We start from the raw sequence: 24829 nt of genomic DNA, 5'->3' as shown, positions 1-24829 counted from the left end.
CAGCCAAGATATTGAAAGAAGCAAAGGGACAAGTAAATTTATTGGTCAACTCAAAGCAAATAGTCTCAAATATACAGAAGAGAAAAACACTGCAGATACAAAGATGCAATTGGATATTTACATAGCCATCACAACAAATAACATTTTACGACATTTTAAATTGTAAGAAAAATGTGCCCAGCCCCCCAGTACCCCTAAGGTGTGTCGACCTGCAAATTAAATAAGACTGATAATTGACTCCCCAATTAAAGTGTAGCAGCTATATTTTCCCTGTAACACATTTTAAACCAATGAATAGTAAGCAAATGCTCATAATTGTATTCAGGTACAGATTATCTGTCATATTAAGTAAACACTATTTAGGAAGTTATTTAATATAGCATTAACGAAACAAATATAGCTTGTTATATGGATTGAAGACTTATTTTTACTGGAAAAATTGGATTTGTTTTGTAAATCATGCGGGTAGCTTCTATGAAGCAGTCTAAAGATATATTTAATTCATTGAGAAGATTAAATATTTAAACAGAAGTAGCAAGTGCAACAAAGGGGTACCATTGACCAGACAGACGTAACCGTGGGTACACTGATGATACCAGACGACTGAGCACAACGACTCGCCACTCATTGGGAAGGCACATGTCCCATTCCCAGTCTAGGCACTTGTATAACAATTAGCACACATGTACTCCTAACCTGGCTGTTATAAATACATAAAACCTACAATGGGGCAATGACACAAAACAAAGACAAAAACCTTTAGAAACAAAAAAAAGCATACACGCCCAGGAGATCCTGTGAAAGGTATGGAGCAGATATATCTGTTGTGCTTCCGATTGACAAAATCATTAACCAAGTGTATGTGTAACAAATGTATTTACCCAGATTTGTGTTGCTGTTGACTAAGATCAGCCCACCCTAGTTGGGCCTACTGTAGCTTTGCGAGATATTCTAAATCCAGGACCCTGTCACCACTATCAAGATATGACCCAGTAGTATATGCTCATCTCATATTCACTACAACACATACAGTGCAGAACTCAAATTATTCGGTTAAACAGCTCACATTACCACACCCAATAATCTCATTCTTAAAATGGCTTCAATCTATCAACCAAATACTACATTTACATAATTACATATTTGCTCCTACTCCTGTTTGACTCTGTTTTATAACAGAGTTAGATTGATAGTTTTTCTGTTTCACATTTTGGAACTTGTTTGTTATTGCAGAATCCTTATTTTGTTTTACTTCATTTAAGGAATAACATTTTTTAAGAGACTTCACATATAAATTATCTTGTGCTTTAGGCAGTTACAACTGCCAACCAATTCTCAAGATGTGCAGACCTAACTCCATCAAAACATGCCAATAGGAAATGTGTGTTGAGCACATGTTAGGTTAGGTTTGGCTGATTGATTAAGAATCAACAGATTTGGTAGGATATCATTTATGCTCTGAAAGCTTGTTCCAACAGACTTCCTCCAAACATGGTATTGCTATCACACGCTAAATGCATATAGAGATTTTCCAGTAGCATTTTTAAATGTAGGCAAATACTTAAAGAGAGTTTCATGTTTGGAACTCAGTGGCTCAGCTGATACATGTTGTCAAGCCACAACAACCTACAGCAGTTGCAATTACAGAAGTCAAACACAGATGTTTATGTACAAGTGCAGAGGCTGAAGAGAACCAAATAACAAAGTGGGTGCAAAAACCTTCCCACTTGATGGGAGAGGGTTGACCCCGTCAGTAATTATTGTTTGTTAACTCTCTTGATCTGTTACTATTTTCCCCAGTTTAATATGCTACCCTGATTTTGGGTGGGTCAACCAAACAACTCATTTTAATTCAGTAGTAGTAACGCCCTTGCCTTGTTTGGGGTGTCATGCTATGCAGGCATTCACAAAAATATTTAAGAGCATTTGTAAAAAATAAATAAAAAGAAACTGTGGGATGGCATCTTTCACTGATCATTTAAGTAACAGAGTAAGGAAAAAATTATCTTCCTATTACCAGGGACTCTCCCCACCCCCTGATTCTGTGGTCCTCAACACTATCTGAGACTCAGAAAGCTTTTATACATTCATTGGACACCTCACGGATGAGAGCAGGGTGACCTAAGGCTCTCCAACAGGTGCTGGAGGTCAGAGGTCACAGCGGAGAGAAGAAGCAGGAAGTAGCAAGATAGAGACAAGGTAGCAGCCAGCCACTGGGTGGGCTGGAGACCAGTTTCCTCCATAATGCAGCAGGTTCTATCAGCTATTCTAGAAGGTCCTGAAAACAAACAATGTTCTTATTGACCTGCTGTTTCAGACAGATAACAGCATCAACTGAAACACCCATTAGGTCTTTGAGCATGTGTCTATAAGGATGTGTGTGTGTGTGTACAAACCTCATCTGAGTCGTCATGGAATTCCACCTTGCCGTTCGGAGTGTGGGTAGTTTCCAGTGGTTCGTCCTCTCCCTCAATGCCATTGGCCTCGGCATGTTGCTGCAGCACTGAGTACCTGTGAACCAGGAACCTGCAGGAGCCAGTCAACCCATGCACAAAACCTGATTAGTGCTGTGTGTTTGTGTGTGTGGATCATTCTGCCATGTGGCTGTACTCCAATGTGTGTGTGTGTGTGTGTGTTTGTGTAGAAGATGAAATGAAATTGCTCCTTTCTAAAACGCACACGGCTACAAACCAATTTTGACAGTCTACCACAGTTAGGTCTCTATGTTCTTATAATATATATACATATATATATATACAAATATGATCTTACCGTCCACCACAGACATACTTCTTGACGAAGAAGACCCCTGCTACAGTGCCGAGCAGCATGATGATAATGACCGTCACCACGATAGGCACAGAGCTGGAGCTATGGACCTTTGTCTGAAGATCCAGAGAGCCAGAGTGAGGGAAGGAATTGATAGATACAATAGAAATAAACAAAATGGGGGGGGGGGGGGGGGGGTGCGTACGTATACAATGAGAACATTATTTCTCCCTCAAATTTGTACTATATTCCCTATTCAATCATGTTCTACCTGCTCAGACTTATGCAGAAGTTCTACATGCAGTACAAAGTTGATTTACTGACAACATTGGTGTCTGTGATGGCAGGACTCACCAGGAGTTCTGGACCCAACAGGTCGCTGACACACCTCTTGCTCAGGTCAATCTCCTTGCGCTCAGGCATATTTCCTCCCTTACACTTGTCCCCTGGGATCTTCCTATAACTAAGGAGTGGACAAGGGAGAGACACGTGAATAGTCCCATTAAAATGTTTTTAAGATTGTTGTTTAAGCAGTGTTTTGTACACGCAACCCGTTAACTTTATTTGCAAGAAAAAAGAAAAAATGAAAGCACACTGAACAGTAATGACACAGGGATGATGATGAAATTATCATAATCCTACGATACTATCTTAATTTGGCAGAAACATTTGTCCAAAGCGGCACACATGGAAATTGGAACCTGCGACCTCTTGATCTGCAGTCAAATGCTCTGACCACTGAGCTGTACTCATCCCCAGAGGTATGCTGGTGGTTTGTCTTACCCGCTGGTCTGCAGCTGCTCCTCCCTGCCTTGCAGGCAGAACTCCAGGATCTGCCCCTTCAGGTCCGGCTGCTCTACACACTCAGAGCTGTTCTCTTTGCGGTAGTACCCAAAGTCACTGCAAGGGGGCAGAGCGGAGTGCGATCAGACAAAGCTTCAGGAACACGCTCTATCCAGGGAACTGGGACAGGATATTTCACATTTTATGTAAAGTAACATGCTGTCAACAGTAGGGGATTTTACCCTTAACTTTTTCATCAGAAGTAGGGGGTGGTGGTGGTGCTGGTGGGGGTGGTGGTGGGGGTGGTGGTGGGGGTGGTAGTGGTGGTTGTGGTGGGGGTGGTGGTGGTGGGGGTGGTGGTGGGGGTGGTAGTGGTGGTTGTGGTGGGGGTGGTGGTGGTGGTGGTGGTGGTGGTGGTGGGGGTGGTAGTGATGGTGGTGGTGGTGGTGGTGGTGGTGGTGGGGGGGGGGTTCTCACCAAAGAAAGTCGTCCAGAGTGCAGGGGCAGGGGGTGGGCTCCTTATTGACCATGTAGTCTCGTCCGTTCCAGCACACAGAGTCCTTCCTCAAACGCAAGAAGCGCTCCTTGTAACCGAGCATGCATCCGTCGTTAGGGTCGCTGATGTCATCAGAGTGTGCCAGCCACTCTACGTAGTCCTTGTCCAGGCCTGAAATGAATATGTTTAAAATACATACATAAATACATAAAATACCACTGTTGTATTAACTTATAGCTCTCTTCACACAACTTTCCAAACTTAAGGAAGCATGCGCCCTAGTATGTGCCTGCAAAACCAGTGCATTGGGAACGTTATATCACATAAGCCAAACAACCTCAAATCCATCTCTAGTTTCCTTTGGATGTGTTTGGTTTGGTACGATATACATTTTGTCATTTACATTTAGTAATTTAGCAGACGCTCTTATCCAGAGCGACTTACAGTAAGTACAGGGACATTCCCCGAGGCAAAGTAGGGTAAGGTGCCTTGCCCAAGGACACAATGTAATTTTGCACGTCCGGGAGTTGAACTGGCTACCTTCTGATTAATAGCCCGATTCCCTAACCGCCCAGCCATCTGACCCCATATATAAGCACTGGAACTTCCTGTGTGTCACTCACAGTCCCTGGTGAGCAGCTCCCTGAAGTCGATGGTGAAAGAGATCCAGTACTGGCTGATGATCGTGTCCCTGTAGCCCCAGACGCTGACGTTCATGGAGCGTGCGCCAGGCTCCGAGGCCAGGCCTGTGAAGTGGATGGGCTCCTCGGTGAAGTTGTACACATGCCAGCACTGGCCCTCGTCTGTGGAAAACCTACCCAGAAACAGGACGTTGAAAAGATTCAGAAAATGAGGGTTACTGTATGTTTTTTACATTTATTTATATTCATTAAACGCAATGAAAATGGCATGATTCTTTAGGTGTTCTAAACCTTTTTTTTAAGGATTTTGCCAGGCCAAAATAGACATTTTGAATTTCAAAACAAACGTGTCTGTATCAAACAAACACAGATCCAGGTGACCTCCATTCTCTTTTTGTGCAACTCACTTGATCTGGTTGACAGGCTCAGTGTTGCTGTGCTCCACAGCCACCAACAGACCCCCCGAGTCCAAGATGGCGTAATGGTGGGGGCCCCTGAGGGCCTTCAGCCAGGAGTAGCCCCCATCGTCCGACACGAACACGTCAGGAACCAGCCCAGAGAGGGCATCGCCTACGCTTCCTGTAGGCGTGGCAACAAAGGTTAGAGACAGCAGCAGTGGACCGGTTATATAGCCACGGCCATAAACCCAAAAGTTGAAAGGCAGTATCATATCATGGACGGTCCGAAAGCATTCCTTGGCTAGGATAAGTTATCAACAAGGATATCTTGCACGTTGTGAACCAAAATACCAAGGCTGTTCTGGTCAATTCCATGTAGTTAAGCTCTTACATTGACATTAGAGTGGAACCGTACCGTGAGCTAGGATGAGGCCCACAGCATTGGGCTCAGTCAGGGGAAGCATTGGGACGTTCAGCCCCGTTCCTGTGCTGTAAGCAGCATGGATGTGGAGACTGCACTGCAGAGACAAACCCAGAAGGAGGCGTTAGAGACCTAACAAGCTAAATATCTGCATTTGTTTATTAGTTGGTTGCACGTCAGAACAAGTGGGACACAATGCCATCACATGATTGCACACCAATGGTTCCATGACAGCTTATTTCCCCAGGCGATGTGCATACTAAATGAGTCCTGACTACACACCCCACACTGGCAAATGGCAATAAACTTCAACTTCAGACCACATGAATCTAACACAATGTAAATGTGAAATATATCGACCTAGATATAAATAATCTAATAATTACAACAAGTGCCAATTTTATGTCTGACATTTTAACGCACCATGACATTGTTGCCATCGATTCATCTTTTATTATCTTAAGTCTCTGTTTCTTGTTGCATCCTCATGCGAAACTCTACTCCTAACTCAAACTTCTTTAAGGCCCGCACCTTCATATGGTTTAATATTTACCTTTTCTGTGTCTTTTGCTGTGGAGTCACATCTGCTGTTGACTGGTTTATGTACAGGTAGCCACTCCCCTCCCTGGTCAAAGGACACTACTGTCTGAGCCGAGTTATCTAGAAGAACAAGTGGAACCACTTTAAATGCGTACACACCCTTCGTCTCAGGGTGCACAGCTGATGAAATATTCACACGACAGGCCTCAAGTCTGAAACCAAAGTTACTACACGGTCACATCTAGTTTTTGTGGGTGTTTGAAAGAGAGAGAATTAGCATGTGCAAGTCAGTGCGAGAGATAGAGACAGAGGGAAAAAGAAAGAAAGAAGGAAAGAAAGAAAGAACAAAAGAGAGAAAGAGAGAGAAAAAGAGAGAGAAAAAGAGAGCCAAGATACAAGCAGATGAGGTGTGTGTTTCCCTTTCCACCAATGTGAACCTTGTACTGGTTCTGGTTGGTTCAACCTTCTAAGAACTGTTTTGTTTTTCCATGATGTCATCTTGTCATCGTGTATGTCTGTATAAGTCTCTGCTTTCCAAGCAACGTTAGGCGCAAGCAACATCTTTGGTTTGTTATTTGTTCAACATTTCTGTCTAACAAAAACTAACCATAACAGTAGCCATCTTGCACTAGATTTGTTTAAATACATGCTTTGCTCTCAAAGCTCCCTTGAGTTTATGTTGTATTTCAGCTGAGGACCACAGTGCAAAGAGACAGTTTGTCTCCTGTTCAGATCACTGTTTGGATTTGATGTCCAAGCTATTGCTGAAGCCAAAGTAGAAGCACAATTAATACAAGCCCACATAAGTGGAACAGTTCTAGAGCAGCTAAGTGCTGATGCAGCTCCGGAACAAGTTTTCCTAGTTGGGAGCCAGCTCGTTTGCTGTTGAAACACAAAGAACTGGTTTGGGGTTTGGGCCTTAAGTGTGCCTTGGTGGAAAAGGGGTGTGCGTGTTTGACTTGGGGAGGAGGAAGTTGGAGAAACTACAGAAAAAGTATGTGAAGAAGTGCTTAAGCATGCAACCGTGTGTCCATGTATGTCTACGTACCCTCAGCAAGGACACTGGTGATGAAGACCCCACGTAAGGAGGTGACATTTACAAAGTCAGTGTCACCCCCTGTGGTGGTATAGAGATGACGTTCCAGAGACTTGGAGTAAACCGTTCCACGATCGTCAGACACGTATATGGTTCCAATTCCTGTGTCTGAGATGGACATTACTTTGAAATAGCATTCCATCGAATGAAATTGCAACATAACACAAACATGCAGAGAAACAGGCACACAGCAAATGCATTGCAAGGTGTAACACAATGGGGAAACCAATAGATAATAGGGGCTTGTAAGGTCCAGACAGTTTAGTTTGTCGGTACACCGACTTACCCCCTGCATCATCCACATGCATGAACACCATGTCATCATTCGCTGCCAGGATAGAGTAGAACTGCTCGTGACCAACGGCAGGCAGCTGAGCCATATTCCATACTTCCCCCTGGTCCACTGACACATGGATCATCCTCAATGTTTCCTGGGGGGGGGGGGGGGTGGAGATACAAAGCGAAAGAGAGAGAGAAAGAGAGAAACACCATCAACCAGAGCTTCCAGGTCATAGAAAACAAACAAATAAACTGTAGACATACAAACAAGATGCTAATGATTAGGGAAACACCCCTCACACACACAATGAAAACACTAGAACGTTTAAAAACAAATACTCACACCCATACCCCTCACACACCCAATCCTTCCAGAAACCACAGTGAAACACTATCTGTCAGGCCTGATAGCTAGTTGACACCAATCCAGCTGTACCAACCTTGCCGGTCATTACTGAGGCGAAGAGAAAACGTCCACCGAGGCCAAAAGAGAAGATCTTACTGGCAACTGTCTTGATGCTTTTCCCATAGTCTGATGTCTTCCTCAGATCTAGCTTCCCCCTGTCACCTGGAAGAAGAAAACAAACACATACATTGAAACTATTTCTTGATTTTTTACTTCTCGATACTAATAAAGTAATGGTTTTTTCGTTTATAACATTCTACTTTACTCTGTCAATGAATGTATGTCGCTTACTGCAAGATCCATTCATGATGGTTGTAAAGAAAATTGCGTTGTCCATCCCCCTGTGAAATCAAATATAAGTGACAGACAGGTCAGAAAAGCTGTCCCCAGCATATCACCACACAGACAAGACATTGTAAACATTGTTACAGTACTCCACATCTAGACGTTGGCTCATCAGTCGACAGTCAGAAATGAATATACAGAACTTGGACAATATGAGCTTGTGTGGATGATATTATGAATAAACAGATCAATGTGTCAGCTATGACCACGCAAAGCACTGGATCTACCCTGGCCACATGCTGAACTGTTCTGGTATAAGCTTAACTTGCCCAAGACACCATAAAGGAGTTTTAGACTGTTTTCATGCTTCATTCCTCAGTTGCATGGAAACTGCAGCAGGACAAACAATGCAGTGTCTTCCTGTTTACCTACAGTAGGAGCCTGGTTACTAGCATTGGCACTTTCATGCCAATAGTGTGGAATCACATGTCAATGGTTATAACGTACCCTCTGCATTTGGCCGCTAAGGCCCTGCCCTTCCTAAATATGTATTTTGCTTCGAGTGTTGTGTTTGACTTGACAGACTCTCCTGCTCTAGTTAGGCTTGACCTATTTTCTGTCACGGACTCTTTATATCAAGGTTAAGCCTCGTGGGATGAAGGTCTGTGTGTGTTGAGGAAAAAAAGAGAGCGCGTTACTGTAGAACAGTTCTCCTGTTAAACACCCTCTTAGTACTGGAGAGTTGGTAGCCCTTGTTAAACAAACATTTACAAGTAACATAGCTTTAAAAAAAATAAAAAAATAAAACGAGACAACTTCCAGATAAGGCCCCACTGTTTGGCTAGTTAAAACACAGCCTGCTGCAAGGCGGTTTTATAGCTCACTTTTAGTACTGTAGGATGTACACTACTTCACAACAGAGGGGGATGGGAGGTATTCCTTCCACATCGAGCTCAGACTAATGGAAGCTCATTCAAATTCTGAAACTAATGGGCCTCCCTGCCTGCAGGAGGTTGAGCCAGGCAAACATCATTCCATTGAATCCACCCCAGGTAACTATCCACCTTCAGGAACTTAGTGGGATGAAGTCTTTCCTCCACATAGCTCTCAAGAATAACTATGCTCATTATGGAGCCTGAGACCAGGCATGACCATAAGCTAACATGGTCCACTAATGAGACTAGTCTAGGGACGGACGTATACCATTATTGGCTAGCTACTTCTTCCTGATACACACCTTATCTAAAGTTTGGGAATCTCAGGACAAAGCTTTACGTGTGTTATCTGTGTGTGTGTGCTTCAGGGAAATGACTGAGGTGTGGTTGTGTTACTGTGCATTGTTCCTCTGCATAGGCACTCTCTTGGTTATGGAGATTTTGTGAATCTGTGTGTCTCTAAGTAACAATAAACATAAAACATTAAGTGTCCCGGATACATGAAGGGCCAGCTCCTGGATTATATTGCACCTTGGCTCAGGCTTCTACTTTCAGGTGTTTTGTAATTAAGACTAGAATTTAAGGCTGGAAAAAATGGAGCTTGAACGTTGGCTCCAAACACTCCCAACTTTCTGAATGGAGTTTGAGAGATAGTGTTGGCAGGTGTACTTTGGGAATTGAAGTCTCCTACCATTTCACCAGACACACCATGCTATGGAGCTTCTTCCAGTTCTCCCCAAAGTCCTCTGATAGCCACAGCTCATTCTGAAGCACAAAATGGATTCCAACAACACTACACAGGTACTCTGCATATACTGAATAGTGTAGCTATCCACCTCCGTTTAACGTTATCTAGTCTTTGACTAAAATATTTATAGTACAGTCTATTACTTGAGTCATGTACAATGACTCAAGTATATATTCAGGAATAGAATATTTGCCAATAGTAATACATTTCTACTTGCTCTTCAATGGTTTCCACTATGTACCCCCTACAAACACGCACACACACACACTTACAACATTGCTGATGGCCATAAGGACATTAGAATCGTGGGGGTTGTAGGTGATCTGCATCAGGGTGGTGAAGGGAAGGTCAAGGTGGCTGAAACTCTTCCCAAAGTCCTTGGAGACAAAGATACGTGAGCCCTTGCCTCCAGACACCTGGCCTGTTAGGATAACCTGAGGGACAGAGAACATGCAGACCAAATACTGATTAGATATTAGGGGTGTAGTGGCGGTACATGTATTTGTACCACGAATTCACGGTACGGACGTCACAGTTTGGTATCGAACCATGACCCCAAAACCACGGTACGTACCGAACCGTGACTTCTGTGTACAGTTTTGTGTACACCCCTATTAGATATCTTGCATGGTAGGTCTGCTTGGGTTCCAAGAGATTTCACATTTAGACCAAACATACTATACAAACGACCTAGTAACGAAACCATCTCAACTTAAAAAACAAAACAAAAAAGACTTACCTTCCCAGAGTTCTCAGGACCAATGGCAATTCCTAACTCAGTGCGGATGAAGGTGTTGTTGATGAGGCTGGTGACATCCTGGAACGACTTCCCATAGTTCCCACTGATAGACAGAAGAAGAGTTCAGCCTGTCAGTAACATCCTCTCATCTCTATGTGTGGGTATTGACACTGACAAGATTGTTTAAAAATATCAAGTATACCCCTTTTCCTACCTTCGATAAAGTTTAGACTGGCCAAATCTTAGCAAGAATAATGGCATCTGAAATGTTGTCAAAACCAAGATGACCTGTGGGGAACAAAACATTCGAGCTCTTATCTTTGACCAACGTGTGTGAGACTCAGCTTTCAGCAAGCTTTCTCTGGCCTCTACCACGGTGATAAACACAGATCCCTTCACAGAGAGGTGGAATGTGAGATTCACAAGAATCACCATCAAATACAAGCTGCTGTGTTGACTATCTTGACAGGTTTGTCCAGTCATTTACATTTAGCAAACGCTCTTATCCAGAGCGACTTACAGTAAGTACAGGGACATTCCCCCGAGGCAAGTAGGGCGAAGTGCCTTGCCCAAGCACACAACGTGATTTTGGCACGGCCGGGAATCGAACTGGTGACCTTCAGATTACTGACCCGATTCCCTAACCGCTCAGCCACCTGACTCCCTAGTCATCATATCACAGCTGATTAATATTATTGGAGGGGTGGTATGACACTTGTCTGACAGGACACTGATTCCTGCTGATGTTGACAGCAGATCCAGAATCAGGAACAAAAACTTGCACTCACCCCTGTACCATCTCCCACCCAGGCCAGTGACACAGAGCCACTCAGGTCATTGAAGGTGTACTGAAAAGACATAGCATGTGAGGTTAACAGGTAGTACAGGTGTATCAGGTGCAGGTTAAGGAACTAGCTGTATTTGAAAGAACTTGAGAGACTAGTTCCTCAATGCGGTTGCATTTTTGTGAAACCATCTACAGTATTCGTTCCTCCTTTTTGCAGTACATAACTCACTGTCAAAACTGTCGACATATCATGCATGGGTCAATGATTCATACTGTAACTTAGATTAGGCTAGATAAACTTCTAAAAAAGGAAATTTTAATCAAGTAGCTCTTTTCGAATAGATACCCAATTTATTAAACATTAGACCAAGCTGAAGAGAGGAAAGTTCAATGGTTTAGTTAGCATTGTACAAAATTAAACACATTTACTGTGTCCTTCCAACATGTAATATCCATCTCATGCTCCCTGAATGAAAGTGAAGCACCACATCCACTAGGCCCCTGACATCTAGTAAAACTACATGTGACAAGATGTCGATCAAAATGCTTTCATTTCACTGGCCTGGCTGCTGTTGCACTGAATAAAACACTTAAATCCCTAATCTCATCAAGCTACCCTCAGAGATTGTGTAACATCCAGTTGCCAGTGGTAAAGCTGAACCAAAACAGTAGTACAGTACTAAAACAGAACACACCAGTTTGAGCCTCTTGGAATTCTGCTTTCAGCCTTAGATTACCCAGACCCTGCCTGCTGTCACAGGGTTCAATGTCTGGGCAAGGCTGCTGTGCAAGTGTATCATGTGAGAATAGCTTTGGAAGACAGGCTTTGTAGGGTGTCTTGTTAAGTCTTTGTAAGTCTAGAACAGGATACAAGCTGTATTTGGTTTAATTCTGAGAATTACATGCTAGCTTCCCAAACAATCCAAGCATAACTGTACTGACTCTGGGTCATGGTTGGTTCTTTTTCCTGGTATTTCAGACAGATAACGTATCTATATTGCCTAGACAAAAGTAAATACAACTGGTCATAAAGAGAGGATTTATGATCTGACAAGATTTTACTTGAAACAAAAGTATATTTTTGGGAAAACTGGCATGGAAACCATGCCAGTTATGTCCTGAACATTTTTAAAACTTTGACAAGTTATTTGAGGAAAACAACCCTCAAGACAGCCAAGTAGTTTCAATATCTTTAGTTTTCATCTGCCAACCACATCATGCTGAGTTTTTTCATAACTAGCTTTATCATGCCCATAGGTCAGAGCCATTACTGGAAAATTTGAGAGGTGTAACTGAGACACAAACGTATGTGTTTACAGTCAGCCCCTCTGGCCTTGAATAGGGAATGAGACATGTTGTAAGGCTGTGTTAGAAGGCCTGATCAAAATACAATTTGTTCAGGAAAGTACCTTCAAAAAATAGATTATCCCTATGATGAACTATGACAGTTTTTATAAATTAAGAGTATTGTTACTTCTTGTACTCTCGCTCTTTGACTACAGTTTATCTGTCAACAGAAAGTTGGGGGAAAGGCTCAATCAACGCGTGCTGCTGTTGTCTTCCGTCAAGTTTCCTGCTTAAGGAAGACTGTCCTAAAATCACATCTATCCCATGGCCCACAGTCTAGTCCTGTGGACACAATGTAGAATAAGATATTTACTGAATGTACATTTTCTCATCTTCATTCACATGATGTTGTGTCAAAACAGTTGCACATTTACACATAATAACCGGACCTGAGAGGTAAACTTACGCTGTGAGTATTTTCAGACAACTTGGTGTCGTATCCTTGAAGAGCTTTACAGGTGCTTCCTTGGTCTGTGCTTCTTCTACTTCTCATGTGCTTTGCTGGGGCAAGCCAGGCAGGAACCGATCTCTTTTCAATATATGACCCTTTATCTAGCCTAGGACTCTTTCTAAAAACTGTTTGCCCATTGTATGCGGTTCTTCGTGAAACGTCTAAACCAAACGACACATTAAACAGAAGAAGTAAAACACAGTGCACAAGGATTCCCATCATTGCCGTGCACTAAATCCAGATTGTTGTAATTTTTGTTTGTTCTACTGTTGGAGAGGAATTGACGTTCGCTCCTGCGCGACCACGGATGACATCAACAAAACAGTAGTCCTGACAGCGAGTGTTGCGGGCTTTGTATTCGCGGCGGTCATAGACGTTTCGAGGCGGTGCGCTCCGAAGATCAGCGGGCAGTCCTTTTCCTGCTGCAATGCGAAAAAATGTATATATCTCAATGAAAAAAAGTCATAGGTGCAAACAACTGGTTATTACACTTTTGCTTCTACTGCTCACTGTACAACTCCCAGTGCATAACGATTCAATATAGCATAGATAAAGAAGCGTCAAATTCTTTGTGGGACATAGCCTGCTACACCTTTGCACATTCACTACTGAGATTGGCTATTCCTGCGTTTGACGCTAGATTTAAATCATCTGATTGGTTGATATCCATGCGGGCATACTAGTAGTATTGCTTTTCAGCTGTCAAACCATTGTCAAGCTTGGTTGGTGGCACAAAATAACTGTATGACCCAATTATAAGATTATGGTAAACTAAAACTCATTTGTGTTCACTACATAATTATTGTTGTCAAGAATACTTGTGGTCAGTATTAAATTTACAAAATTACGACTCATTACTCAAAACTGTATGATTTTACCCAACACACATTTCCCTAAATGTAATGTCTAAAATATGCACAGTTGATCTGACTATAAATGTTGTTACTAACCTTGAAGGTAAAATAATACCAGAGGAATTAACAAGAATAAACGAAAACATGTTTAGCACTTTCCAGACAGGAATCAAAAGTGTGTATCAATCATTTTCAATTATAAATTGAATGTACTGAGGTTTAGAAAAGGATTGAACATCTGGACTTCAGTGTTTTCTGGTAGGCAAGGCTGAATGATTATCAGATCCATGTTCATCTAAAAGCAACCCTTCTAGAACAAGCTACATGTCTAGCAGCAATCATTTTAGTTTACATGTGCACTTTACATTACAGTCTATAGACTGTTTGATTATAATTGGATGTAAACCTGGTAGTCCTATTTTCCTTTTTTTTTCTTATTTCTTTATTCATTTAATAATTTTGTAATATGTTATGTGTAATTTTCTATCTGGACCTTGAGTCTGCAAATAAAGTTATATATATATATTCATTCTTTCTTTAAACGTAATCTTCACATTTAACTTTCCACACTGCATACCACTGATGTAGATTTCACAATAAAGGAAACTACCTCATTGCCTAACAAATCAATCTTTTCTCAGTTTACTAGGGTTGGGGGGAGGATTTTTTAAATCAAGCAATCCTCATGTTTGTAAATTGAGTTGAATGAGAGTATAATTTGTTCACTACAGTCTCAAATGTGATGTCTTTACTTTGCAAGTTTGGTGAGTCAGATTCTCTTGCTAATTAGATTTTTTTGTGCATGTGATTGGACTTGAGCTAACCCATGATCGGTGGTCATGTGTGTGGTGTAGAGGAGGGAAAATGGCAACCCTGGAGTCTCATGTGTACTGTGCTGTTTATATATGGGATAAACTGATTGGTTACCACCAGCCAGCCAACCACCTACATCCTAAGAACATTTAAGCTACTGTCTCCTCTACAGCTGGATTTATACTCCAACATTTCCACAACGGCCACATTCCAACACATCACAGTCAAAACTATGATAGGAGAACATCACACCATTCACACTAGAATAAATAATAATGTCTGACCGCTGGAAATTCCCATCATATCCATGTTACGTTTAGTTTATATACGTGTGTACGTTATTTTAACAAACTTTTAAACAACAATTGGTACAATGCACGTGGATATAAACTACAACACAGCATTTAGCATTATACAGCATTCCTTCAACTTGGAAATGAGCGATGCTACATTTGTCTAACTGTGCCCTTTAATGGTCAGCAGCATGTGTCTGTGTATTCATTAATTTCCCCCTGTCTCCATAACCGGCAGCATTAAACCTAGTTACCAACGAGAACCCTATTCCTCTACTAGAGAGCCAACTGGTATGTTGAGAAATGATCTCTGCAGTGCAGCATTCCTCCACAGGGACAGTACAACACAGGGACAGCCCCTCCCCCATGGCAGGCCAGTCAACTATCAAAAGGTGGTGAACAAAGGCACTGTTATTCCTTCGAGATGTGCTCTGTGATATGGGGAAGACTGTGCTGTCTTCCCACAGATGCCTGTGCCTGTTCCCGGGTCTGACCACTTGGTGGGTTTCATCCAGTGAAGGATAGAGGATAGAGAGCAGGAGGGATCAACTTGTCCATGGCCTTAAAGATTCATAATACATCTGACAACTATATTAGTTTAAAAGGTTGACAGATATATCATGGACATTGTAAGAACAGGTTATATTGAAGGTATCAAATTACTAGACATGGCAAAGAGCCCTTTGAGAGTCAATTCAAATTAAACTCACTGCAATATGAAGGAATAGCGACCTCTTGTGAAGGACACATTGGCCTATAATTCCAGAAAAAATGAATGTATTTCACTAACAATTGACTCAACAATTGTCCTATATACTAATTACAATGTAAAATAAATTTTCTGAAACACGATCGAACTGATCTAACAATGATAATATATGGTTTCAGTGAAGAATGTTTATAATATTTGCATTATTAGCAAGGCATGGGAAATGATTAAAGTCAATTAATTGACTGCATGTGAGTCGGTTATTTAAAGATCTTCATCGGGAATGATTGATTAAAATAAGCCTACCTCCTGATACTCTCAAGACATGATGTTTGTAATACCGGATGTGCAGCCTCCATAAGTCGCCTCTTAAAGGTAACATTTCCAAACAAATAGATTTTAACCAAATAGCCTACACTTTAAATAAGTCTATTCGACACGCACTTTGAAATAGTAGGACAAATTAACTTTCATTTCAATCAAATTTAAAGCAGGCTAATAACTTAAGCTAATATTTGAGCATATTGGGTACCAATGCATGACAAAAAAGGCAATATGTTTACTGGCAAACAGTTTGCTTTAATGATTCACTGTGGGGTTTAGTGGCTACATAGGTATTTCCATAGGCACTCGCTCTCACTTTAAGAACGCGAGGGATCACGTGTACTATGAAACGCTACTAGAGTTGGGGAGAAAGTTTTGACAAGGCTCTGACTTGTTCCGACTTACCGTTACAAACAATTGCAAAGATCTTACCAACTTTATAGAAACGCGATGGACGGGATTGCTCAGGTAGCCTGCAATAAAGTGATGTTGGGTCGGCTAAATTAGATTTGAGAGGATCGTTCAGATACCAGAAACAAAAGGAATTGCTGAAATTGTGACAAAGTTGACCAAAAATAACCATAGTCTGTACACCTTTCTTTTTACATCTAGAAAATGATGTCAGGATTCAGTCTTGATCTGGCACCACTGAAAGAGCCTTTGGCGTTTATTCGAGTCTTAGAATGGGTAAGTCTGCAATCTCTCTATGGATGGTTTTAACGTGCAGTAGAATTACGATATAGCTGTCATGCACATCTTCGTAGATAGAAAATGTAAGCGCGATACCAGTTGAGTTAGTGTCATCACCATCACCCATGCGGTCAACCACACTATCAGCCTGAATCTCTACATCGTTTTCGTGCGTAGTGAAAAGGCGTAGATAAATCCTCACTTTCTGAGATGCAACATTACAAGGGACGTTTAAACTTGAGCTCTGTCCCTCAATCAACCTTCTTAGCTGTAAATCCTTATTTTTTTCTCTCTAAAATTAAGTGGAAACATAAGCACCCTTCACTCTAATCATTCGGTAGAGGTAGGTTAGGGAACACACAAGTTCATACAAGTCTTGTCAGGAAACTGAATAGCCTATGCTAAATATCAATTAGTTAACTGCAAAGAACAGTAGTAGGTAGGATGTGTTAATGAGGAAAAACTCATGTCATGTAATAGTGCTTTGGACTGAAATAAGACAAGCTAATTTACGTAATTAACAAGGCCTACTAGTACCAGTAACAGTCTGACAGACTGTTTTTGAACTACAGTCTTGGAGTTATCAATCATTCTGTGTTCTTAATATTCATTCAAGTAGAGTGCATGGTATGACTTCCCAGTGCAGCATAGGGGGGGAAAGGATTGTGTGTGCATGCATTGCCACATGCATCCGTTGGCTTCAGTGTTCTTCAGTGTTAGTGCGTGTTGTAGAGAGAGGAAATGTCACATAGTCATGCTGCCCAGCAATACAAATTAGCACCCACATGGAACATGCTGACGAACAAATGGCATTAGGCAGACACGATCTGTTGTATGCAAGGCATTCAAATGTCTGTCCTGGCTGTTTTGTAACATTTGCACGTGTCCTTATTTTGTCTCTGGCTGCAGGTATTCTCTATATTTTCCTTTGCTACAACTGGGGGGTATTCTGGCTCCACCAGCATCAATGTTCAATGCCTAGGGACCACCATCAGCCAAGAAGTGTCGGCCATCTTTAGCTACCCTTTCAGGTATGTAGACACAAGTAAATACGTGTGGATTTAATTTGCAATGGTAAAGCACACCTGACTTCAATCATGTTTTTTAGGTCAACTTGTTGACGTGTTCCTTCTGTGTGCACAGGCTGATGGCGCATTCATACCAAGTACCCAGCTGTAAGAACGCCACCGGTCCCTCTGAGCTGTTCTTGACCGGGGATCACTCGTCCTCAGCTGAGTTCTATGTGTGTGTTGGAGTCTTGGCCTTCCTCTACACCACTGCTAGCCTGGTCCTTCTCCTGGGATACCAAAATATGTACAGAGACAGCAGTCGCGGCCCCATTGTGGTGAGTTTTCTTTGAGGAAGATGGGATGTTTGTACTGCTGACGTGGTCTGTGTGTGTCATACTAGGAGATGAATAAACAAATATTCAACAAAAGAAAAGAAAGAAAAAACGGGACTAGAGAGTGTAAATATTAGAGCCCTTAACTTCTTAAGTCAACTTTCATGAATCTGACATTGAAGTTCTTGACTTCATCTGGCTGTTGTTGATCCTCTGCCAACAGGATCTGCTGGTGACTGCAGCTTTTGCATTTCTGTGGTTGGTGTCCTCATCCGCCTGGGGCAAAGGCCTGACGGACGTTAAGTGGGCCACCAGCCCCTCGGTTCTCGTGAGCCTCATCCCTGTCTGCAAGGACATCAGTAACAAGTGCACACCAGGCGCCGTGCCCCACATGGGCCGCCTCAACTCCTCTGTGGTAGGAATCATAGGAGTTAGCAGACCACCCAATCCTGTTTGGGAATGTTTAATGAAAATACTTGCAAAAGTTGAACTGCTTCTTTTTAATGTAACTTACATCATTTATTTTTTATTTTTTTATACATATTCTCTCATTGCAGACCTTTGGATTTCTCAACCTCATACTATGGGGAGGTAACTGCTGGTTCATATTTAAGGAAACTCCCTTCCACAAATCAGCCTCCCCTCCTGCAGAAGTGGAGGATGGAGAGCGGCCGTCCTAACTAAATAACACGTATTTCAAATGTGTTTAAATGTAACACTTGCCAAATTTGATAACATTTTACAGAAAGTGTCCAAAATGGTACATTGAGTCAATTGTGGGTCCTGACCAAGTGCAGATATTGAGGTCAAAACCATCCGTAGGTCAAAACTAGTAACCTTTAATTAATTTCTGCTTGAACTTTGCATGTTCCTCTTACTTTTTCATTAGATATCTGCCTTGAATAAGACAGATTTTCCTAATGTCATACTGTTTAAACTCTTTCAAACTCAATGTTTGTTATATTTAAAAAAAAAAAAGTTGTGTAATTGATGGGCAGTTCCTGGAAGTGAATGCCTTACTCCTGTGTTATAAATGTAAATTAAGACACATTGCATTAGTTAGCCAGCAAACTGTAGTTCTCTTATTCATGGTATGCAATTGGTACAATATTACTCTGTTACATTGTTTTTGAAATGCACATTCTGAAATTAATGTTATATATTTAATGTCCATTTCACCTCCCATATTTTTTTAAGAGGGGAAGGCATGTTTCATGGTAATTAACGTCTTGTTATGCAGTACCATGCCATATTATATTTGTGTCCAATGACAGCCTTCATATACCATGATTTTCGCCAATATGTCGACAACTTTGTAGATCCCGGTAAAATAATAGCATTTAGCGATAGTACAAAAAAAAGTCTGAAAGGAAAATATGTAATGTGGTGTCACATTCCAGTCTGTAAATCATTAAAGGGAATCGCTGGTTTACTTCCTTTTGCTCTGCATCACTGTACAAATATTGCAAAAGAATGTGTATTTTTCCCAGTGAGTGGAAAATGTGTGTGTTTTGTGAGACATGAATTGTAAATCAATTGGTATGTTTCTCTCTGGCTCTGGTTGGCCCCTTTAATTTTGTGCACGAGCAGTCCAAATTAATCCAATGTGGGTACGAGTTTAATGACGTGATCCCCATGCGCGCGCGTTGATGGTGTCGGTTTAGAGAACGCGCAAAGGGCAGCAATGGCCGCTGTGGATCGGCGAAATCCTAATCTCGACGATTTTGTTGGATTTAATTGGAGCTCTTGGATAGATAGAGCTAATATTATCCCATCAGAAGGTGAGTCATGTCCTCCCCACCACAAGCAGATTCGGTCAAATTACAGTGGCATTATACAGTGAAAACATTTTTGCAGTAAACCACGGTCTCCACAAATCCCAACCCAAACAAAAGACCCCCTTGGTCCTAGTGCTGGATAGGTTACGTCCTTATTAATTATTACCGAGCTCGTTAGTATTAGCACACAAGAAAAGCAACTCCATGTCCATAAACTCTCCAATCCCCAAATGCCGGTTGATAAGAGGAAGTACAAGTGCAGGCGTGTGGCAGCAACTAGCAAGCAATCTGTACTTCACAAACACGGTTAGCTAGTTGGCTAGCTGTTGCTATATCACAGTGTTGTATCTACTACGGACTACGGCTTACAAAAGCGGTATTACGGTTTTTTTGTTGGCATATGTTAGCCCCAGGCAAAACAACACAGACTATACATCATTTGCCCCCCAAAATATTAGTTCCGGTCTTACAGTTCATCTCCACAATAGGCCTCGATATAACTGGTTGAACTCATAACTGAACGTATGTTACAGGGCCTATTCCAGAAGAATGCAACAAGTATGGAAAGAAAAGAGCAGAGACCATGACTCTCATGAAAGAGGGTGAGTTTCCCATGATGCTCCACCTACAGTGGCCACACAGATGGGGAGCTGTTGGCTATCCTACTTGCGTTGGAACCTCTTGTTTCTTCAGTGTTGTACATTTACAACCTCCCTTTATGATTTTCAGATGGATACAGTCAATTGAACAGACAAAAATTTTGAAATACAGCTAACCTGATGTGTACCAACTCTTGACCTCTACCCCCATGCAGACATGTCCATATATGGCCATTGCCCAGAACGTGATGACTTCTACTTGGTGGTGTGCAGCCACTGTGGTCAGGTGATCAAGCCCCAAGCTTTTGAGAAGCACTGCGAGAGACGCCACGGGTCCATGAGCAAGCTTTGCAGCCCTCCCTTTCCCTCAGCTCACCAGCAGCGTCCTAGACCTGGCCACCCCCCTTCACTCGCCTCGCCCCCCCGTGAGAGGCTGGCCAGCAGGCACCAGGGAGCCGAGCCCCCCTCAACACCTTCCCTCACCCAGCACAGACCCGTCAGATCTCAGAAGGAGGAAGTGAGGTAAGAAGAAAAAGTGTTTTTGTGGGGGTGGGAAATGAGGACAAAAGCAACATAGATGTAGAGTTGCTCAGTCATATCTCTATCTTTCTCTCCTAGTTTATTTCCAGTGGAGAAACTGTCTCAGGACAATCCTCCCTTTCCGTCCGACTCCCCCTCCCCTCGGCCCAGGGCTTCCCCCTTGGACTCAGGACCCCAGACCCCAGACGGGACGCCCTCTTCCACGCCACAGAAGCTCCCGTTGCAGAGAGCCGTGTCTGGGCAGCTGGAGAACCCTCACCTTACCCTTGGGGGCCACAAAACGGACGGCAGAACCTTCAAGAAGGTCTACAGTAAGTGTTCTTCTTTTTCAACCTCTCTTTTGGAAGAGGAGGGTTTTTTATTTTCCAACTCGTTGCCAACTAAACAGTTTTGATGTTGGAACTGTGGTTGCATTGGAAAACTGTTTGGAAATGTTAAGTTATAGAATGTGCTATCGGTAGAATGAAGTGAATGTTATGTGTGTTACACACAGTTACGACTTCCATCATGTGGTATTTTATGAATTTTTTCAATCACTTTGTGTCAAGCTTCTGACTGGCTTACTGTGTTACCCAGAGAAAGAATGTGACCTGGATAAGCACTGTGGAGTGCTGGACCCAGAGAGGAAGAAGCTATGTACCAGGCAGCTCATGTGCAATGTAAGTTTTTACAAACAACAACTTTTAGCCTGTGGTGCAGTAGACCAGTGATGGCAAGTTACCAAAAAAGACACTGTCAGGGCTCGCAATTAACTTTTTTCCTCACTGTCCTTGCTTTACTCAACTTTGTTTTAGGCTTCTGTTTTCCTCTCCTCTACTCTCCACTCCTTTGACTGTGTGAATTTTTTTTCTTCTAGTTTCTAGTTTTCAAAAAATAGTTTCCAAATTAACATCATTAAATGTTAAAATGCTCAAAAAAAATGTTAAAAAGGTTTCTATAAAAAGCTTCGAAAGGTAAAAAAAATAAAACTATAATGCTTTTAAGTCTGTGTTGAACTGTCCCAGACATCTATTTCATCGTCCCCGGGATGACGGGACGCCATTAATTTGGAGCCCTGCACTGTGAATTAGAATACCTTGACCATAGTAAATAAAACAAAGTAAAGAAGTCAAAAGGAGGATATGGGTTGGGTGTAAACGCTGTCCATCCATCTTCCATCTCCGTTCTCAGATCCACTCCATCCACCAGCGACGGAAGGTGCTGGGCAGGAGTAAGACGTTCGACCAGCTGGTGGCAGAGCAGAGGACAGGCTCCAAGGGAAGAGACCTGGAGCAAACCCTGGCCTGCAGGGACTCTCCTAAAGAGCCCTTGCCACACACTGAGGCCCCTGAGGACTCGGTGGGGCCACAACACAGCAGACGCATCCTCAGCAACTGCACAATTCTCAGGTGGGAATCCTCGACACTTTGAGTGAAGAGCGAGAGCGAGCTCGGTGTGGCATGCCAAGGCCACGCGTCCATAACCAGTTTGTTCTACTGAACCACCAGATCCAGGGACCCGTCACAGAGTGGTGAAGAGGACGAGGAGAATGGTGTAGGGGTGGAGGTACAGACCCCCTACCCCTTCAACCAGAGCTTGCCGTCCAGTGAGGGGAGCGACTCAGAGGACCAGGAGGATGCTGGGGAGGATCTGCCAGCCACCCCCTGGCACCCCAGACCTATGGGGGTGAGTGCCACTACACACCTTGCTAGAATACGGCTGGAGCTCTCATAGGGGCTTCTCATTTGGAGTTAAGTGTGTGTGTTTGTTTGTTTGTTTGTGTGTTTGTTTGTGTTTGCCAATAAAGTGGTGTCAATAACATACAATTGTTTCTTTAGCTATGCACTTTTGGCAGCCACACAATGGGCTGTAGCGTCTTCACTTTTGACCGGCGGTTGCACCACCTACGGTTTGCACTCAGTGCCATGATGGAACATCACCTCAGTGCCCACTTGTGGAAGTGAGTCTCCTCCATTTTATTGTCCAAATCTAAGTAATTGGTGCAGAAGCTAAATTAAGATGGCCTCGGAGTTCAATTCACGTGGCTCAAATGTAAACAAAACAAACTAAAGGTAACAATTATGTATTTTTTCTGTATAGGAAAATACCTCAGATGACTGGTTTACGGTCGCATCAAGCTTCCCTCACCCCCCCCATCTCCACAGGGTTGTCGGTCAGAGCTGGGAGCAGAGCAGCCCCTCCCTCTCGCCCCTCACTCAGGTCTCCACCCACCTCTCACCCACACAGAGCGTCAGGCAGGGAGAACTGCTCCTCCAGCCCCGGCTCCACCTCCTCAGGACAGTCCCAGACCAAGAGCGGTCAGCACAACCCCTCCTCCTCCACCCCTAGACACGCCCCCGGTCCGGGGCGACCCCGCAACCCAGTGGGGAGACCCAGCAAGGCCCGCCTCCGAGAGCGGGAACTCATGCGCGCCGCCAACGCGGAGAAGACAAAGCCTCCACGTGATGAGGACCAAGCCCCCAAGCACATTAGGGAACACCCACTCCAGGAGCGCGGCAGACAGCCCGACCCCGCCAGACTCTACCCCTCTCCTTCCTTCCAGGGACCAGTCAATGGCGCTCTCACTGTAGGAAAGAAGCCATGCACTCCGCCACAACCCTCAGAGTGGTACTCCCCCTCACCGGGCTTGGGGAAGCGACCCCCGCCGCCTCCCCTCCGTCCTCCGCACCCCTCCCCCCGGGGGAGAGGGCGACCCCCAGGGCTGCACAGGAGGGTGGTGGGCTACGACCACAGGGGCCTGGCCAAGAAACGTAAAAGCAGCAGCAGTGGCGGCGGCGGCGGCGGCGGTTCCCCTAGTCTCAGCACCCCATCCTCCATGGCTCCAAAGTCCCTCTGTCTGACCCCACACTCCCAGCCCAGCATGCTCTCCTGGCGGGGGGAGAGCATGGGAGGGGTGCTCGCCAGGGGCATGGAGAAGAGGATTGATCCCCAAAGAGTAAGTGGTAGTTATTTGACTGCATGGACCACATGCTAAGTTGCAGAATTGAAACACACTTGTATTTTGTTCTGAAAGAGTGTATTCTCTGTAAAAATATGTTACTCTTTACACAAAGCCTTAATCCAAACACCACATTGTATGTTGTCTGCCTAGTATCTTGTTCCAAAAGCTGTTCTTTTTGTGTCTCTAAGGAACCCAACCAACACTAAGGAACCCTGCCTTATGAAAAACACTTGCAGAACCATCCCATAGCAGTGTACTGTTACTGCCAGCACAGATATTTGTGTGTGTGTTTGTTTCTGTGATTACAAGTCATTAGGAGCTAGTATATTTGTTACAGGTGTTGAGTTGCTTTGTATGTCACTGAATGGATCAGTTGATTTCCTGTTTTTGAACATAGAGATACCTCAAAACCTAATTGTAATGCTGCTAAAATGAAATGTGGGAAATTTGATTAAAGACAAATTGACTGCTTAAAATGTTCTTTTTGTCATTCCTTTTACACTAAATTCCATCAGAAAAAAATATTTTCTATATTATCTTATTAAATAAGCCTGATGGAAGCAAAAGACAAATTACCAGAGTGTCTAAATGTATATTTAATCTCTCTGCAATTATAAACTAATCCAACGCAAATTCAAATACATGTCTCCTCTGCACAATACTCTCTTTCACAATGACATGATGACACCACTAGATGGCATCAAACTATCAGCTCTATACTGAAAGGCTGTTACATCGGCTTGATTTGTGTAATTGGATTAAAGTACTTCCAGTTTTGTTGATGATCTCTGTAGATGTACTTGACTTTCCAACAGTCATTACCAG

General features: G+C 43.0%; 3 protein-coding genes across 5 annotated transcripts; 2 read left to right on the top strand and 1 right to left on the bottom strand.

The window, feature by feature from the left end:
* Positions 1-11: 11 nt before the first annotated feature.
* LOC146252436 (sortilin-like) lies at positions 12-13695 on the bottom strand. The gene is made up of 20 exons (XM_084679942.1): positions 13077-13695; positions 11325-11384; positions 10751-10824; positions 10537-10639; positions 10070-10231; positions 9741-9814; positions 8121-8170; positions 7864-7991; positions 7431-7575; positions 7097-7252; positions 6062-6168; positions 5503-5605; positions 5097-5268; positions 4672-4862; positions 4030-4219; positions 3553-3669; positions 3124-3232; positions 2773-2885; positions 2397-2526; positions 12-2278 (listed from the first exon to the last, which is right to left on the bottom strand). The coding sequence occupies exons 1-20, from the start codon at positions 13341-13343 to the stop codon at positions 2264-2266; spliced, it is 2466 nt and encodes an 821-aa protein (XP_084536068.1). The 5' UTR covers positions 13344-13695; the 3' UTR covers positions 12-2263.
* A 2613-nt stretch (positions 13696-16308) lies between these two features.
* sypl2b (synaptophysin-like 2b) lies at positions 16309-19578 on the top strand. Its single transcript, XM_084679958.1, has 6 exons — positions 16309-16582; positions 16727-16801; positions 17714-17835; positions 17948-18149; positions 18370-18561; positions 18704-19578. The coding sequence occupies exons 1-6, from the start codon at positions 16565-16567 to the stop codon at positions 18824-18826; spliced, it is 732 nt and encodes a 243-aa protein (XP_084536084.1). The 5' UTR covers positions 16309-16564; the 3' UTR covers positions 18827-19578.
* A 195-nt stretch (positions 19579-19773) lies between these two features.
* LOC146252434 (ataxin-7-like protein 2) lies at positions 19774-24467 on the top strand. 3 transcript variants are annotated; one of them, XM_084680393.1, is made up of 10 exons: positions 19774-19927; positions 20458-20526; positions 20739-21045; positions 21142-21374; positions 21640-21722; positions 22234-22451; positions 22551-22728; positions 22881-23002; positions 23290-24005; positions 24193-24467. In XM_084680393.1, the coding sequence occupies exons 1-10, from the start codon at positions 19831-19833 to the stop codon at positions 24225-24227; spliced, it is 2058 nt and encodes a 685-aa protein (XP_084536519.1). In that variant the 5' UTR covers positions 19774-19830; the 3' UTR covers positions 24228-24467. The 3 variants fall into 3 exon arrangements, with proteins under 3 accessions (XP_084536519.1, XP_084536518.1, XP_084536516.1); XM_084680392.1 differs by having other exon boundaries at positions 23143-23998; XM_084680390.1 differs by having other exon boundaries at positions 23143-24005.
* The last annotated feature ends 362 nt before the right edge of the window (positions 24468-24829 follow it).

Source organism: Hypomesus nipponensis, chromosome 18 (assembly GCF_054491055.1).
Source record: "Hypomesus nipponensis isolate SF chromosome 18, ASM5449105v1, whole genome shotgun sequence".
Taxonomy (NCBI): Eukaryota; Metazoa; Chordata; class Actinopteri; order Osmeriformes; family Osmeridae; genus Hypomesus; species Hypomesus nipponensis.
The sequence above is the reverse complement of the archived record's forward strand: the minus strand, read 5'-3'. Positions and strand labels throughout refer to the sequence as shown.

Bases quoted from the DNA above. Each gene is read 5' to 3' on its own strand.
- LOC146252436 (XM_084679942.1), bottom strand. From the start codon at position 13,343: ATGATGGGAATCCTTGTGCACTGTGTTTTACTTCTTCTGTTTAATGTG. The intron at 5,269-5,502 runs GTACGGTTCCAC...CCACGCCTACAG, and splicing joins GGGCCTCATCCTAGCTCACG to GAAGCGTAGGCGATGCCCTC. The intron at 4,863-5,096 runs GTGAGTTGCACA...GTTTCTGGGTAG, and splicing joins GAGCCTGTCAACCAGATCAA to GTTTTCCACAGACGAGGGCC.
- sypl2b (XM_084679958.1), top strand. The intron at 17,836-17,947 runs GTATGTAGACAC...CTGTGTGCACAG, and splicing joins ATCTTTAGCTACCCTTTCAG to GCTGATGGCGCATTCATACC. The intron at 18,562-18,703 runs GTAGGAATCATA...CTCTCATTGCAG, and splicing joins GCCGCCTCAACTCCTCTGTG to ACCTTTGGATTTCTCAACCT.
- LOC146252434 (XM_084680390.1), top strand. From the start codon at position 19,831: ATGGCCGCTGTGGATCGGCGAAATCCTAATCTCGACGATTTTGTTGGA. The intron at 20,527-20,738 runs GTGAGTTTCCCA...ACCCCCATGCAG, and splicing joins CATGACTCTCATGAAAGAGG to ACATGTCCATATATGGCCAT. The intron at 21,046-21,141 runs GTAAGAAGAAAA...TTTCTCTCCTAG, and splicing joins TCTCAGAAGGAGGAAGTGAG to TTTATTTCCAGTGGAGAAAC.